The 15,069-nt window shown below is 43.5% G+C and overlaps 1 protein-coding gene across 1 annotated transcript in view; it reads left to right on the top strand.

Moving 5' to 3' along the window:
- Window positions 1–15,069, top strand: part of LOC310813399 (dihydropyrimidine dehydrogenase [NADP(+)]-like) — a gene marked incomplete at both ends in the record, with an annotated part of 123,357 nt that overhangs the window by 79,873 nt on the left and 28,415 nt on the right. The window contains 3 exon segments of the mRNA XM_083682370.1: window positions 1,859–1,942; window positions 10,905–11,024; window positions 11,448–11,568. Coding sequence (XP_083538496.1) covers window positions 1,859–1,942; window positions 10,905–11,024; window positions 11,448–11,568 — 325 coding nt within the window.

Genomic DNA, 15,069 nt, shown 5'->3' with positions numbered 1-15,069 from the left:
ACACACACACACACACACACACACACACACACACACACACACACAAACGCACATTTGAAAGATGCTAAAGGACCTGTATGAGGAAACAGTAAAAAAAAAAGCTATCATTTGAAACACATCACTGAGTCAAGCACAACAACACACACCCTAGATCAGCACGTTTAGGACTGCTGGCTCTGTCAATCCTCCCCTGTCTGTTTCCTCAGCAGATTCTATCTGTCCTTAAGGCACTTTCATACCTCATATCATGTTCCTAATACCCCTGGAGATCAAACCAACCTTGATGTTACAGAGTGTATGACAGGGGCCATGTTATCTTTCCCTTATCAAGTTGGGGGTTGATAATCCATGTCAAAGGCAGTGTCAGGTTTGATAAATATCTACTTCAGGCCTCTGGCTCTTTTGAGGAGGGTATCCGCAAGTCTACTCTCTTTCCTAGACAACTTCCCTCATAATCCCTATTCCATTTGGATGTTGGATGTTTGATGTAATGATGTTTGGGAACAAAGTATATAAATAAGGGTGTTTGGTTCAATCCATAACTAATTCATGCACATCCTGGTCTTTATTTCCTATATGTATGGCTAGCTTCATAAATTGCATATTTATAATCCATGCACCTGTGGAGTACACTTTATCATCAGTTGGGCAACTATATCTGTACTTCAGTGTTGTGTGTGTGTTTGTGTGTGTTTGTGTGTGTGCGTGTGTGCGCGCGCGTGTGTGTGTGTGTGTGTGTGTGTGTGTCTCTCTCTCTCTCCCTCTCTCTCTATCTGTCTGTCTGTCTCTCTTGGTCTCTTTCTAAGTTGGAGAAAGGGGGTTTAGGATGAATACATGTCTAACAACCTGTCTCTGAACTCTTTTCTGCTGTGTACAGGATTGTCATCCCTCTCTCTCTGCTCTCTCTAAACTAAGCCCACAGCCAAAAATATCAAACAGCTCCCTCCCTTCTTCCTTCACACAGCATCCCAAAGCTGCTTATTATGATCTGAGATGATAGCGCTTAATGTTTCTTGTCTGTGTGGCCTTTGTGGTAGCGGGGGAAGAAGAGAAAAAATAGGAAAATCCGGCCTCCCCCTCCATTGTCATAAAGGGCTTAAGGAAGAAGGGTGAAATTAAACATTATTGATAATTGGCTTTGGGGATCCTAGCGTATTGTGTCCATTTTGTACCTGCGTTTGGCCCCTAATTGACCATGAAATCTGGTGCCTAATCCCATGCTGACACCAGCCCCGCCACTCCTAAAGCTGACTATGATAAATGGCTCCAGTCTGCCTCTTGCTCCTCTGAACTTTGTAAGGCTAAAATGCTTATTATTCTTTTCTTTCTCTAATGGCTGTCAGTCTGAGGCCAAATCATAAATCTGCAGCTGGAGTCTCTCCGGCAGGTTGGTGGAGCTTTTTGTAATTGTTTAAATCCCTCTTGTGATGTGTTTTAAAGCCCCCACGGAAATGTAATTGCCTGTCAAACGCCTTTCCGGCTCAGCCGCTTCTCCCGACACCCTACTCCACCAGCAACAGTCTATGTACAGTGGTGTCTGACTGCCGCCCATCCGTGTGGAACAGTTATCATTTGTCTGATCTATTTTAGGCATTGTGTTTCAGTCTCCATTGTTTTGCGTCTCCGCAAATTCACGTGTTCAAAGCGCATGTGCTTGTTTTTTTTTTCTTCAGAGCATTTGTTTGAATGGTCGCATGGTGGAACAGGGTGAAATGCATTTTGAAAGAGAAAATCCATCCCCTGAGCAAATTCATGGGCCGGCTTTTGTGTGACATCTGCCCAGGTTTTGGCATGAATAAAAAAGAGAATGCATTGGAATAATTGGCTGTTTTTTTGCATGTGTTTCCCCATTGAACAGGCCTCAGGAGCGGATGCCCTGGAGTTAAATCTCTCCTGCCCTCACGGAATGGGAGAGAGGGGCATGGGACTAGCCTGCGGCCAGGTAAGCTCTCAACTCCACTACTGTGCCTCTCTATAGAAAACACCACCTACTGAAAGCCTCTACTGTCTACACATTTATTGATGGACTGAAGCTTAGTGAGCACCTCACTAACATTAACACTACTCGACTGCTGTGCATCTTAGTAAACACTTCACTGACTTAGAGTATTTGTGTATACTCCTCACTTAAAGACAATTCTACTGACCCACAGACACCTTAAAGGGATAGATTTCCCTCATGAACATACAGTAAAAGATCAGACAGGCCTTACTCAATGTGTCTTCTATGTATTGGATGCTTCCCTGTCTCAGAGACACTCTGCTACCCTACAGCGTAGTGAACTACAGATACAGGAGCACTATTCTACTACCCTACAACTATTCTACTACCCTACAACTATTCTACTTGTTCAGCTAAGTGAGAACCTCAGATACAACCACAGTGTGTCCCTATCATCATCTACCCCCCCCCCCCCCCCATTTGTCGTGCCAAATGATTTTTTAAATGGCATGTATCGAAGTTCTTCATCACGTCAGAGTGTAGTTGAATATGCCTGGTTTGAGCTTTTTTTCTGATTGAGTAGCTCTCTCCAACTGTCTGAATGTCTCCACTGTAGTGGGAGTGATAATATGCAGGGTATGTAGACTCGGAGGTGCAGTCACTCGTGTACCTCTCACTTTACTCTGGGGTAAAATTAGGTATGTGTGCGTGGTTGGATACAAGGGGCAACGAACTGCACTGGGGAGTGAATTCAACGTCTATTATCAAGATCCCACTCCAACGGAGCATGGATTCACACGTTTGCTCACTAGTGCTACACCTTTTTCCATAACAACGCATTTAATTGAAACATTTACCAAATGTAATAATCCATACTAGATAATCCTCTTCCTCGTTCTGTCCTCGTAACATTTTCCTTCCACTTGACATGCTGCATTCTCTGAGCTTAATGTAGCAGATTTTTAACTATTTTAAAAGATTACAGTATTTTATCTATTCACTCTCTTTTCTTTGAATGCCTGTCGTGGAATATGAGATGGAAAGATCAGACACAAGGGAGGGCATACAATTTGGGAGTAGAATGGATGCTAAAATCAGTTTTTGGTTGGATGACGTACTGTAATACTGTACTTACACCCTGTTGTCCATTTGCTCACACACCACAACTGTCAGAGCTGATGGTGAAACGTTCTCGTAGATCTAAATGTTTACAGATGAGTCTGTCTGTGTGGGTAAGTAAATTGGGCTTTTGACTGGAACATGTCTGACACAACCTGTCAGAGAGCCGGCGTTGGTCAACTCAGTGACAGGAGAGCACACTCTACCTGACGCCCACCGTGTCAGAATGTTAAAACAACAGAGTCATTAAATGCAAAGTAGCGCTTCTGTCGAAGAGGATGAAAGGGCCTTTTAAAGCACAGATATGGCCCGCTCCACTCTGGAGGTGACTATCACTCAGTAGATCATGCAGGACTTTTTACAGCTACTTTTAAAGGGAAATATTGTAATATGATTGTGACAGTGTTATAATGTGATGTAGTGTACCATCACCACCAGCAGTCTACACATCAGAAGTCAACATTTAAACCAGGACTTCTCAGCCTCCATGATTGAAAAGAGACAGTCACAGGTCTTCAAGTGATACAAGATGATATTTGTATAATTTTAGCCACTGGTTCTAAAATGTGTACGTAAGATCCAAATTGGTCCCTGCATGTCACTCTCACACAATAAGTCTACTGCATGCGCCTCACGCATGAGAGGTGCATGTAGAATATTGAAACTATTCACTAATAGATACTAAACAGCCATACTATCGATATACTGTATATGGTATTTATTTTAGCTGGAATTGTGAAAAGGAAGGATGCAAAACTTTTGAAGTTTGCTGAGTTTCAAATGGCACAGAAACACATTTTTTTTTTTTTTTTTTTAGGAAAGGTTATGCATTGCAGCTGATGATTTTGTGGCCATATCAGGTAATTGAGTGACCGATATCATGTATTATACACATACAGGCTATAGCCCAAAATGGGAGGTTTCAAAAATACATATGTACAGTTGTCGCAAAGATCCTGTAGCGTCTCTTTAAGGATGACAATGCCACTGTGCCAACTGTGAGCAACTTTAGCTGTGACCACCATACTTCCACCACAATAGCACAGCCTCAATAATACACAATGTGTTTTGCATATGGGTAAAAAATGCACTCTGGACCCCAAAATGAAGTATGGATAATGTCATATTATGCATGTAGTTGTAGAGTACTATATGTAGGCCTATGCAACACACAGTATGTACAAAGAAGGGGAAAGGTTAACATACAAAACACATCACTAATGATACACACATAAAATAAGGCAGTGGGATATAAGTAATGGAGGCTGTGTCATGACTGAACGACCACACAGCACGCTAACACAACCTAAAGGCCTTATCTACTATAGTATGGATAAAAGGCAAAGAAAAAACATGAGTTTCCTTCTTCCCATCCTTACTGGAGTCCCGTGTAGGGAAACAAGCGGCCATCTAAACAGGGAGACAAAGCTATTTTCCCCCACAGTGACCGTAAATTCTCAGAGTTATATCCCCTTTGCTGTAGATTTTCTGCTGTAAGACAAAAAGCTAATCAAAGCTATGTGCCCGTAGGCAGGTAACCTCCGTGTGAACTAAAGAGAGGCAATATCATTCCATCACTCCGCATGGCACTTCCTCTCCACGCCAGGGAAAAACATTAGTTCTCAATGTATGGAAATAGGAGGGAAATTTCATTTTAATGGCTTATTAATATGCAATTTGGCTCACTCACCATGGCTGGGGTTCAGAATTGTGCTCCTCCTTGTTTTCTGAAGACGGTTAACATTTGGTTTCCTCATGTTAGACAAAATGTTGATTGGGTAGATAATTCTCACTTTGTAACAGTCAAATGTAGCATTTGATCACGTGTGATCTTTTCTGAGGCATCGATTCATTTTGCACTTGAACTCTGGTTATTATAGGGGATGGTGGTAGTGGAAGTGTATTGGAAATGCTGACATTGATTACACACAGCTGATTACACACACACACACACACACACACACACACACACACACACACACACACACACACACACACACACACACACACACACATATCTTCTGCAAACAGAGAGCTAGTGGCATTTGTTTTTCCCCCTCAGTCTACCTGAATAAGCAACATTTGTAGACTCTCAACAAGCTGACAGCTCTGCGAACTTCACACAGACAAAAAGGTTTGTTAAAAAATAATCTGTTATTTGGGTTTTCTGCATGACTTTAGGTCGGCTAATGACTATTAGACAGTGGTGGGTTGTTGTGTTGATCTCTCTTTGTGTTGTGGGTGCATGAGAAATTGGAGAAGTGGGTCCAATCAATGTCTTTGTTGTTGGGGGGAGGCCCTGGGATTCAACCTTGCAGGGGGGCCTGGGAGTTTGTGGTACACCCGTGAATGGCTCAGTTACTGTGCCAAGCCTCTAGAGTGCAGAGGTTCCGTCCTCTCATAGCTCTTATTCAGGTTTGACTCAGCATCCACTGGGAACTCACCTCCCCCCCCGCCCCTTCTCTTCAATAACGCCTCCAATTCACAAATTAAAACCAAAGCCTTTTCCCCTGAGCTATTTTCCCTCCACCTGAACTGGAGCCTGGCGACCACCCCCAGATAAACCCCTGCTGGGAGTCTGGGGTTCTTAACGATGGAGCCGACCTATCTTGACCTTGCTCTGTAAAATTTAAATTTCAGGTGTAAACCCGCGCTAACCTCCCTCTCCCTCTCGTGAGCTGGGCTGTCTCAGCGGCCTTCACCCCTTCTGCAACCCTGCCTGGGGGTAATCCAGCCCCCCCTACACACACACACACACACACACACACACACACACACACATACACACACACACACCTCTGCAGCAGTCGGCTGTCGTGCTGAAACTAATCCTGCGCCGCATGCTTCTTTGCCCTGCAGTGACAGCGCACCAGGTAAAAGGAATATATATGAAAAAATGGCCGCCAAGTGCCTGTTCACCATTCCTTTAATTTCATACCAGATCTCCTGTCCTTAACAGCGAGGCCCCTATTTGATTTTCCATCATGGCCCTCCTGTAACACTCATTTCTCTATGCAATTCAGTCAGGGGGGGATTGCTGTTTTGGAATGTATTCCATTTTTGATGGAACTTTAATGGAATGCTTGGCATGTCCCATCACTATTGGCCCCCTCTGCTCTCCTATGGGAATGCGTGTTGTTAGTGTGTTCATGACAGCTTGCCTGTTATGTGCTCTAGATGTCCCTTCTCCCTCTGAGGCCTTCAATTAGGGGTCTCAGCGCACAGAGGTAGAGCAGGGGCAGGAGCAGGATCTCCCCAACATGTTCTCATGTGAGTGTATAATAGAAGATCACTGACTCCCTAGCCAAAACCAGGCCTGTCATACAGGTGCGCTATGCAGCCAAGCGGATGATGCTGTGGAGAGGCTGGGTCATGGCCTCATGAGCCAGACTGCACTGGGACCGGCTTGGATAGGGGTTCAGCATCCTCCTTCTCCCCAGACCTTCACCCTCCAACAAACACACACACACACACACACACACACACACACTGCCCCCCACGGCCCCTCTGGCCCCCAGACAGGAGCACTGGCCCCCATCTGCTGTGTAATAAGCTGTCACGCGCGTGCCTGGCAGGGAGAGATCCCCCTCTGTGAGAGCAGAGTTCTTACAAGCAGCATCTGTTTGGGCGCTGGTGCTTGGCTGGAGGCCATGACCCAGCCTCTTGTGCTGAAGCAGGCATAATGCAATTTCCCATGACCCTCTGGGAGGATGGCTAGGCCCTCTTATTTCAGTGTAGGAGTCATGTACTCCACGCTGCATGTACTGTACTTTAGCTCTCTCTTTAGCTCTCTCTCTCTCTCTCTCTCTCTCTCTCTCTCTCTCTCTCTCTCTCTCTCTCTCAACACTGTCTCACCCACCATGCCAACCACAAATACATCCACACTCTACCACAAATACATCCACACTGGACCACAAATACATCCACACTCTACCACAAATACATCCAGTGTCTCAAGTATTGATGCAATGGGCGCAGGATGTGGAATATCTAGCCAATGAATCTCTCCTGGAAGGCAGCGAGTGCTATCAACCATCTCTTGGGAGCTCAGATATTACAGCTCTCTGTTTGGCAGGCGGATGAGAGTGGACTGGTTGAACCCTCCTCTCCAGTCTTGTTTATACTCTGTTTAAGTCTTGAATAAATCAAGGCAAATTGCTATGGATGGCACTTGCTGGAGACACAAGTGCATAAATCTAATATCTTCTCCAAATCCTGCAAGTGAATTTTATCATCTCCCATAGAGTATCCTACCCTGTCCCCCCTCATCTGCCTTTAGAAAACATCTGGCATATGTTTAAGCACTGATACAGATAGAGTCAAATATATTGTGTTTGACGATGGGGCATTCGTGCGCGCTTCATTCCTGCCGCTGCGGAGCATCACAGTGAATTAACGCAAGCTTAAACTGACCTCGTGCACACACTGACTTTGTTTGCAAGATGGCACTAGTAAGTTGCGCTTGGGCCAGCAACTAATGCAATAATCGAGTTTGTATCCCACAAACTTGAAATTCAGTTGCTATTTCAGCAGCCTTGGACTTAACAGAGAAGACATTTAATTTCCTATTTTGGCAGTTTTCTGTAATATTCTGACTTATCGTGATTTATGCTGTTCTGTCTGTCTGGGCTTTCATTTGTCTGGGAAGATGCCAAAATTGGATTAGTTTGCAATGTATACTATTATTATGATGATGATGTAGTAGTAGTAGTAGTAGTACTTCTGTTTACTAATATAATCATCATCATCATCATAATGCATTAAATATAGGCTATATAAGCTAGCGTATTTATAGGATCCAAATACGCTTTGCAAAATATGCAATTGCTTCAACACTGCACGTGTGTTTTTAGTGAATAGAGTCAAATGATCTGGCTCACTGAAAAAACTCTGAATGTTCGAAATCACTACCACACACACACACATCAGCTTAGTTTCCCTGATCCATAGAATGCTGTGCAATGGGCAACCAACAAATGCGCTTGGACAATTAATTAAATGTCCAGTACAATACAATGTTTTTGCCTGCTCTCTGGTGAGTATGAGCTGTCTCAATGTTCTGACCACTCTATGTGTGTTCTATGCGTCACTGGTATTGTATATGTTCCGGCCCTGGGATGTCCGCCATTCAAATCTCATTCAATACATAGCTTTTATTTTTTGTATGCGCACTGAATCACACAGCATGACCTGGAAACAGAGAGGAAATAGTCAGGGACCCTCTATTCTTTTCTTTTTTTTTCTTTACAAATCAATTTTTGCTAATGGTTTTAAAAATCAAATGCTAACCTTTAGCCTGCGCAAGGGACTGACCTCAGAATGCTGTTTTGCACACAACCTTGTAAATCTCACTTCTTTGTATGGGGGAGCAAAACCCATTGCTCAAGGGGATATATGCCAACAGTTATTGGATATGTCAAAATAGCATCCCATTTCCTTTGAAAAAAAGGGAGAGATGGAGAGGGGTGGGAGAGCTGAGGATGAGAAAGAAAGCGAGATGGCTAAGAGGAGAGAGAGCTTAGATAGAACAGGAGAATAGAGCACATTGAAGAGAGAGGGATAGAGAGAGAAAAATGGCACAAACAGAGAAAGAGGAGTGTTGATTGACTGTGAAGTAAAGTACACAGCAAACCACAGAAAACACAATAACCTCTGAAATTATACTGTATGGGTCCAGCAGAACAGCCCATTTGATCTCTCCTCATACTGAACACACTAGCTTGGGACTCACACCCGAGTCCCAGCCAAGTGGAGGTGTAAACAAGTCATATACTGATCATTATGGACACATTAACCCTTTAATGCCTGGTGTTGCATATAGGCAACAATGTCTTTAAACACCTGGTAAAATGCCTGTAGGCGATCAATTCACACAAAAAATACTGTCTTCAACAAGAGATCCTAATAAGCACTTTTAGCACCTTCTGGTGGCTGATTGTTGTAATGTTAATAGTTGTAACAGATTGTTAGATAACGGATTGTTATCTTTTGCTGAAAATCACAAGCTTATAAATACAGACATTCTGCTTCTCCAAAAGAGTCTTGTACGTGGTCAGTTTCTGAAAATCAATGGATGTTTCATTTTTGGAAAAGTTATATTCACTTGAAATGCTAATGTTGTGTAAATGTTGTGTATACACAACATCAGGTGTTAAGGACTGTAATGACACTTTTTGCTATAATTATATTTCTGTTGATCAAAAGCTGAATGAAAACGTACATTCAGAGTCTGGATCTCTATTACACGTATATGAGAGTGTTAAAAAAATAAGAATAAAATAATATATACACTCACTGAGCGCTTTATTAGGAACACTATACTAATACTGGGTAGGGCCTCCCTTTGCTCTCAAAACAGCCTCAATTCTTCATGGCATTGATTCCACAAAATGTTGGAAGCATTCCTTCAAGATTCTGGTCCATGATGACATGATTGCATCACACAATTCCTGCAGATTTTTCAGGTGCACTTTCAAGCTGTGAATCTACACACATCCTCTACCGCATCCCAAAGGTGTTCTATTGGATTCAGATCTGGTGACTGGGAAGACCACTGAAGAACACTGAACTCATTGTCATGTTCATGAAACCAGTTTGAGATTACTTTTGCTTTGTGACATGGTGCATTATCATTCTGGAAGTAGCTATTAGAAGATGGGCAAATTGTGGTCATGAAGGGATGCACATGGTCAGAAATAATACTCAATGATTGATTGGTATTAACAGGCCCAAAGTGTGCCAAGAAAACATTCCCCACACCATTACATCACGTTCACCATGAGACGGTGTACAGGTGTTCCTAATAAAGAATTCGGTGAGTGTATATAGAGACATACATATAGGCAACATTGCATAACTATTGATATGAGTGTTGACATGTTTCCTTTTTTTTTTTTCCAGAAATGTGTTACTGTTGTGTCTCCTCGGGCAGTCCTGATCATTGCTTCATTTCATTGCAAGGAAAACTGTGTCTGGGTATTTAAGGGTTAAAAGGATTGAGAGCATGATTTTGTACTGGACCTGCTGTAATAAGAACAAGCCCAAAGTGGTAGCATGGATAGAGAAGAACAGAACCACTGCCCTTCACTAATGCCTCCTCATCAGCCTACACTGCCTTTTGTTATCAGAGACATGGTAATTATTTAACAGTGCGACAGGAATGTGAAAACCGAGCTGACTAATGCTGAATACTGTGCTGAATAATTCACTGTGGGGTTACCCATCAGTGTTGCAATGTTTATTTCACTTCACCTGAGAGCGGGGTTCTTCTGATGGAAATGTCTTGAATACAGAGATTCCCTTCATTTTCTCTCTCATATTCGTTTTACCAGCCACCACATTCATTTTTGATGGAGGCTGCTGAACCCTTGTTTTTCTGTCTACTGCATGGTAGTGGTTTACAACCTGTGTTTTCCTACCAGCCTACAAAACTACTGCAGTGTGTATGTGTCTCATGTTGGAGGGGAGGAACCATACAGCTCTTTATTCACAGTGTTTAGCCACAAACAACCATACCTCAGAGCAATAAGCTAATAAAGCATGAATCCTCAAGGAGGTGTTGCTTACTGTGATCTGATACATTTTCTTGCCAGGCTGTAGTCAGTACCCCATCACAGTCCCCAGTTACTAAAGTCACAGATTGCAGCGTAATGGACCACCCTGTCTTTTACCAGGCTGTAGTCAGCACCCCACCACGGTTCCTAGTTACTAAAGTAACAGAACGGCAGCAAAATGGACCACCCCATCTCCCACCTCTCAGATTTAGCTGCACAGTTTACGTCCGCCATTTCTCTCTTCATATTGTTGTTTGTGTGTCTGCTCCTCTGAACCCACTTGTGAGCAGGATACAGAGCTGGTGCGGAACATCTGCCGCTGGGTCCGCCAAGCTGTCAGGATCCCCTTCTTCGCCAAGCTGACCCCTAATGTCACCAACATTGTGGATATAGCCAAGGCAGCTCTGGCAGTACGAGCCCCCACCTCCCTTAGTCAATGTTCACTGAAAACTCACAGAAAGGACTTTGGGATGATTTTACTCATTGATGTTTGATTGTGAACATCTGCTGTGTTTGGATGAACTTTGTATGTTGTTTTGAAGAATGCAACTGGTGCATCATAGTCAGCTACATATTGTTGAGTAGATGAGTAGATTAATGTGAACTTGTTCTCTTCCCCTTCTCTAAACTACTATTGGTAGCAACTGACAACAACAGACATATACAGCTCTAAACAACACAGCCTAATGGAATTACTTGGCACAGCTAAAGTCCACAGGCATCTTTACGGGCACCCCACAGTGCTCTGCAGGACCCTTTAAGGTGGTGATTTGGCCCTGAGTTTGGATCCTGTGCCCGTTCCCCCACAGCTAACGGCTAAACATATCCCTGCAGGTGGTGCAGATGGCGTCACAGCTACCAACACGGTCTCGGGGCTGATGGGACTGAAGGCAGACGGCACTCCCTGGCCTGGTATCGGCCAAGGCAAGCGCACCACATATGGCGGTGTGTCTGGTAAGTGTCATCTGACTCGCTGCATCCCCCTATACCACTCCCTCAGGGCCGGAACAGCCAGACTGTGTGTGTGTGTGTGTGTGTGTGTGTGTGTGTGTGTGTGTGTGTGTGTGTGTGTGTGTGTGTGTGTGTGTGAGAGAGAGAGAGAGAGGGAGAGTCTTTAACTGCTTCCTGATTTTTTCTGTCAGTGTGTGAGTGATTGAATGTGTGTGTGTGTGTGTGTGTGTGTGTGTGTGTGTGTGTGTGTGTGTGTGTGTGTGTGTGTGTGTGTTAGTGTGTGTGTCCACATTTGTGCGCATGTGTGCATAGGTGCATGTGGGTGTGTGTGCATTTATGTGTACGTTGGTATGCTGAAGGATAAATCCTGTAGCTATTGCTCCACTCCAGTACGTACGGTATTTGTATGTGTGTGTGTGTGTGTGTGTGTGTGTGTGTGTGTGTGTGTGTGTGTGTGTGTGTGTGTGTGTGTGCGCGCGCTGGGAGGCAGTGAGGCTGGTCAGTGTCTCTAATAGCAGTGACAGATGGGCCAGATTGAGTCTGAAAGTGCTCCTAATGTTGGCTCTTCTCTGCTCTGCTGGGATGAAATGGGAGAGACTGAATAGAAGAGGACTGCAACAACCTGCCACAATCATTTTGAGAGGGACTCTGCCCAAAGTTGCCTTTCTCTGGTGTAAAGTGTGATATTAGAGTGTGTAGTATTTGGAAGGCAGGACCAAGTTTGATATGTTTCTGATGTGTTCTAATGTAAAAATGTATTATTTCAGTGGAAACATAAGGTTGCATCCTGGAAAGGCACAGTGTTTTTCTATGTTAGTAAACCATAGCTATTTTATTATTGACCAGTTGGCCAACAATGGGATCTCTTGATCGTCTCTTGGTCACCAGTATCTTCATGGTTGTTCTGGTCCACAGTGAATATTGTATTGGGAATGAATGTTGTTTAATGTTGTCTATACTGTAGTGTTACTGTCAGTCTTGTTCTAGAATCTCACTCTCCCCTAGAGGAGTACGCTGTATCACCACCAATCAGGAGGCTTTTATTTGATGAAAACCTTGAAATCACAGCAAAGAGAAGATGCTGGTCTGTCATTGTTTCTGTGTGTCAAGCAGTTATTTGGTTCTCATTGTCTGTCTTTGGTAATTACAGGCACTATATACAGATAAAAGCAATATGAGAAGAATATACATATGTAAAGGTACAACCAATCTCTGAGCAAATGCGGCTCTTGTAAGATTGTTTCCTGATACTGTATCATCCTCCTCTGAAAGCGTAACCGCTTTATAACGTCTCTTGTAAAGTGCCTTGCACAGCCTTTTGGGTAACACTTGTTCACAGTCCTGAGTGATGAGATATGGTAGCGGGTATGAAACAAAGGACTTGGTTGCCATGGGATATTGACATTGTCTGTGAAATAGAGGCTTTTTATGAAGATGTTAGAAAGGCAAGAGCCGCTCTGTCTTCAAAAGAGTACACAGTGCCCTAAGTCCTCTCAGATGGAATGACTTTGATGAATTTCGGATAAACATGCCTGTTCAGAATTAATTACTTGATGTGTACGTTTGGGCTATGCAGTGGTGAGCTATTTTATCACAATGTTATCGCTATTAATCTCAAATGACACACTTCAGCAAGCATTTCTACAGTACAGAAACATTGGTTTGTATTTAATATGTGTTGTTGTGGAAATGACTGGATAGTTATTCTCACTCTTCTAATATCAACCTCACTTCTTCCCTGTCCTTATTTCAGAAAACAACAAACATGTTATCCACCTGCTGGTGTGATACAGCACTGTGTCAATAATTTATGGGGATACTTTTCTGTACCTTCACCCCTCACTGTATCACAACTGTACTGCTGTGCTGTTGCATTGTTAATGCCATTTATGAGCTAGCAGCACTCTCCTACGACACTACAAGAAGTCTGCCATCACCACCAGGGTCACAACTGGGTCCACCTGAAGCTGTGTGTGTGTGTGTGTGTGTGTGTGTGTGTGTGTGTGTGTGTATGTGTGTGTGTGTGTGTGTGTGTGTGTGTGTGTGTGTGTGTGTGTATGTGTGTGTGTGTGTGTGTATGTGTGTGTGTGTGTGTGTCTGTGTGTGTGTGTGTGTGTACCACTGTTTTTCTCTCCCTCTCTTCCTTCCTGTATGTCTTCCCCCCCCAGTCTCTTCTCTCTCTTTAGTACGACCTCTTTCTCTCCGCCCTTGTTTTTCTTTCCTCTCAGCTCTGCCTCAGTCTCCTGCCTCAGTGACTGTACAGACGTCAGGGGGAGATGGAAAAACAAGTACGGCAAAAACTATTAGAGAAACTATTGCAGCAGTATTTTATGTAAGCAAAACTACTCAATGTCGTCTTTTTTTCCAATTAAACATTATTATTATTATTATTATTAATAATGATAATATTCTTCTTCTTCTGCTTATTATTATTATTGTTATTCACAGCTGATCCAGTTTACGTCAGATCAGAGCCTGTTTAAAGATTTCCCAAGACACTCCTGCCCCCCCCCCCCCCAACAACCAACCCCCCACCCCCTCGTATTTACCACACCCCCACCAAAGCCAAACAGACACAAATGTCAAGTACTTGGTTTGAAGTATAACTCCATATAAAGATTGACATTTCACACGGAAAATGCTCTTTCTCTGACATGTATATTTCATGTTTTATTTTTGTATGTTTTCTTTCTTTTTTTTTTGCCAGCCGTCGAGCAAGTCAGAGTCACTTTGATCGGTACTGTACTCTAGGTATTGGTTTCCAGGAAACATTATACCGTAGCTACTGCCTTTGGTGAACTGGTATTTTCCAGGAATTGCTGTTGTTGTTTGGCAATGTATACCAGTACAGTATAGAAATTCCCTGGTGGCTTGTTTGTAGTAAGACAGCAATATGTGATGCCCTTGCACTGTTCTGTACGACTTCCAAAGAACACAACTGCAATACATTAACTTTGGTTAAACAGACACTGTGCTGGCAGATACCGTAGAGTGAAGCTGAATTATAATGACTATTAGGTCCCCCTCATTTCTGTTGCCTTGTTGCAAATCCAAGCGCTCGTCATAACACAATAGGTCAGAAAGAGAAATAATCATGTGGTATCAAACGACCAGTGTTCTGCTAGGTGAATCTCCCTCATTTTAGTCCATTATCCCTCAGTGTCTTGGTCTCAACCAGACCACTCCAAGGGTTAGCAGGAGGGTACTGTATGCTCAGGCATAACTGCAGCCCATTTCCCAGGGTTTAGTTGGAGGAGGGTGTGTTTGTGTGTGTGTGTGTGTGTGTGTGTGTGTGTGTGTGTGTGTGTGTGTGTGTGTGTGTGTGTGTGTGTGTGTGTGTGTGTGTGTGTGTGCGTGTGCGTGCAAGCAAGTGAGTGGGGGTTGGGAAGGGGGTTGCTGGTGAGATGGGAATGCAAATCTAGCACTGAAGTGCTCCAGAGAACCAGGAAGTAGTGATTTCTCAACGTCCCGTGAGAGAGCGTCTGAGCATGTCAGTCATGTCTC

The sequence above is a fragment of the Argentina silus genome, assembly GCF_951799395.1.
Source record: "Argentina silus genome assembly, chromosome: 1".
Taxonomy (NCBI): domain Eukaryota; kingdom Metazoa; phylum Chordata; class Actinopteri; order Argentiniformes; family Argentinidae; genus Argentina; species Argentina silus.
Note: the sequence above shows the minus strand (reverse complement) of the source record. Positions and strands in the feature narration are given on the sequence as shown.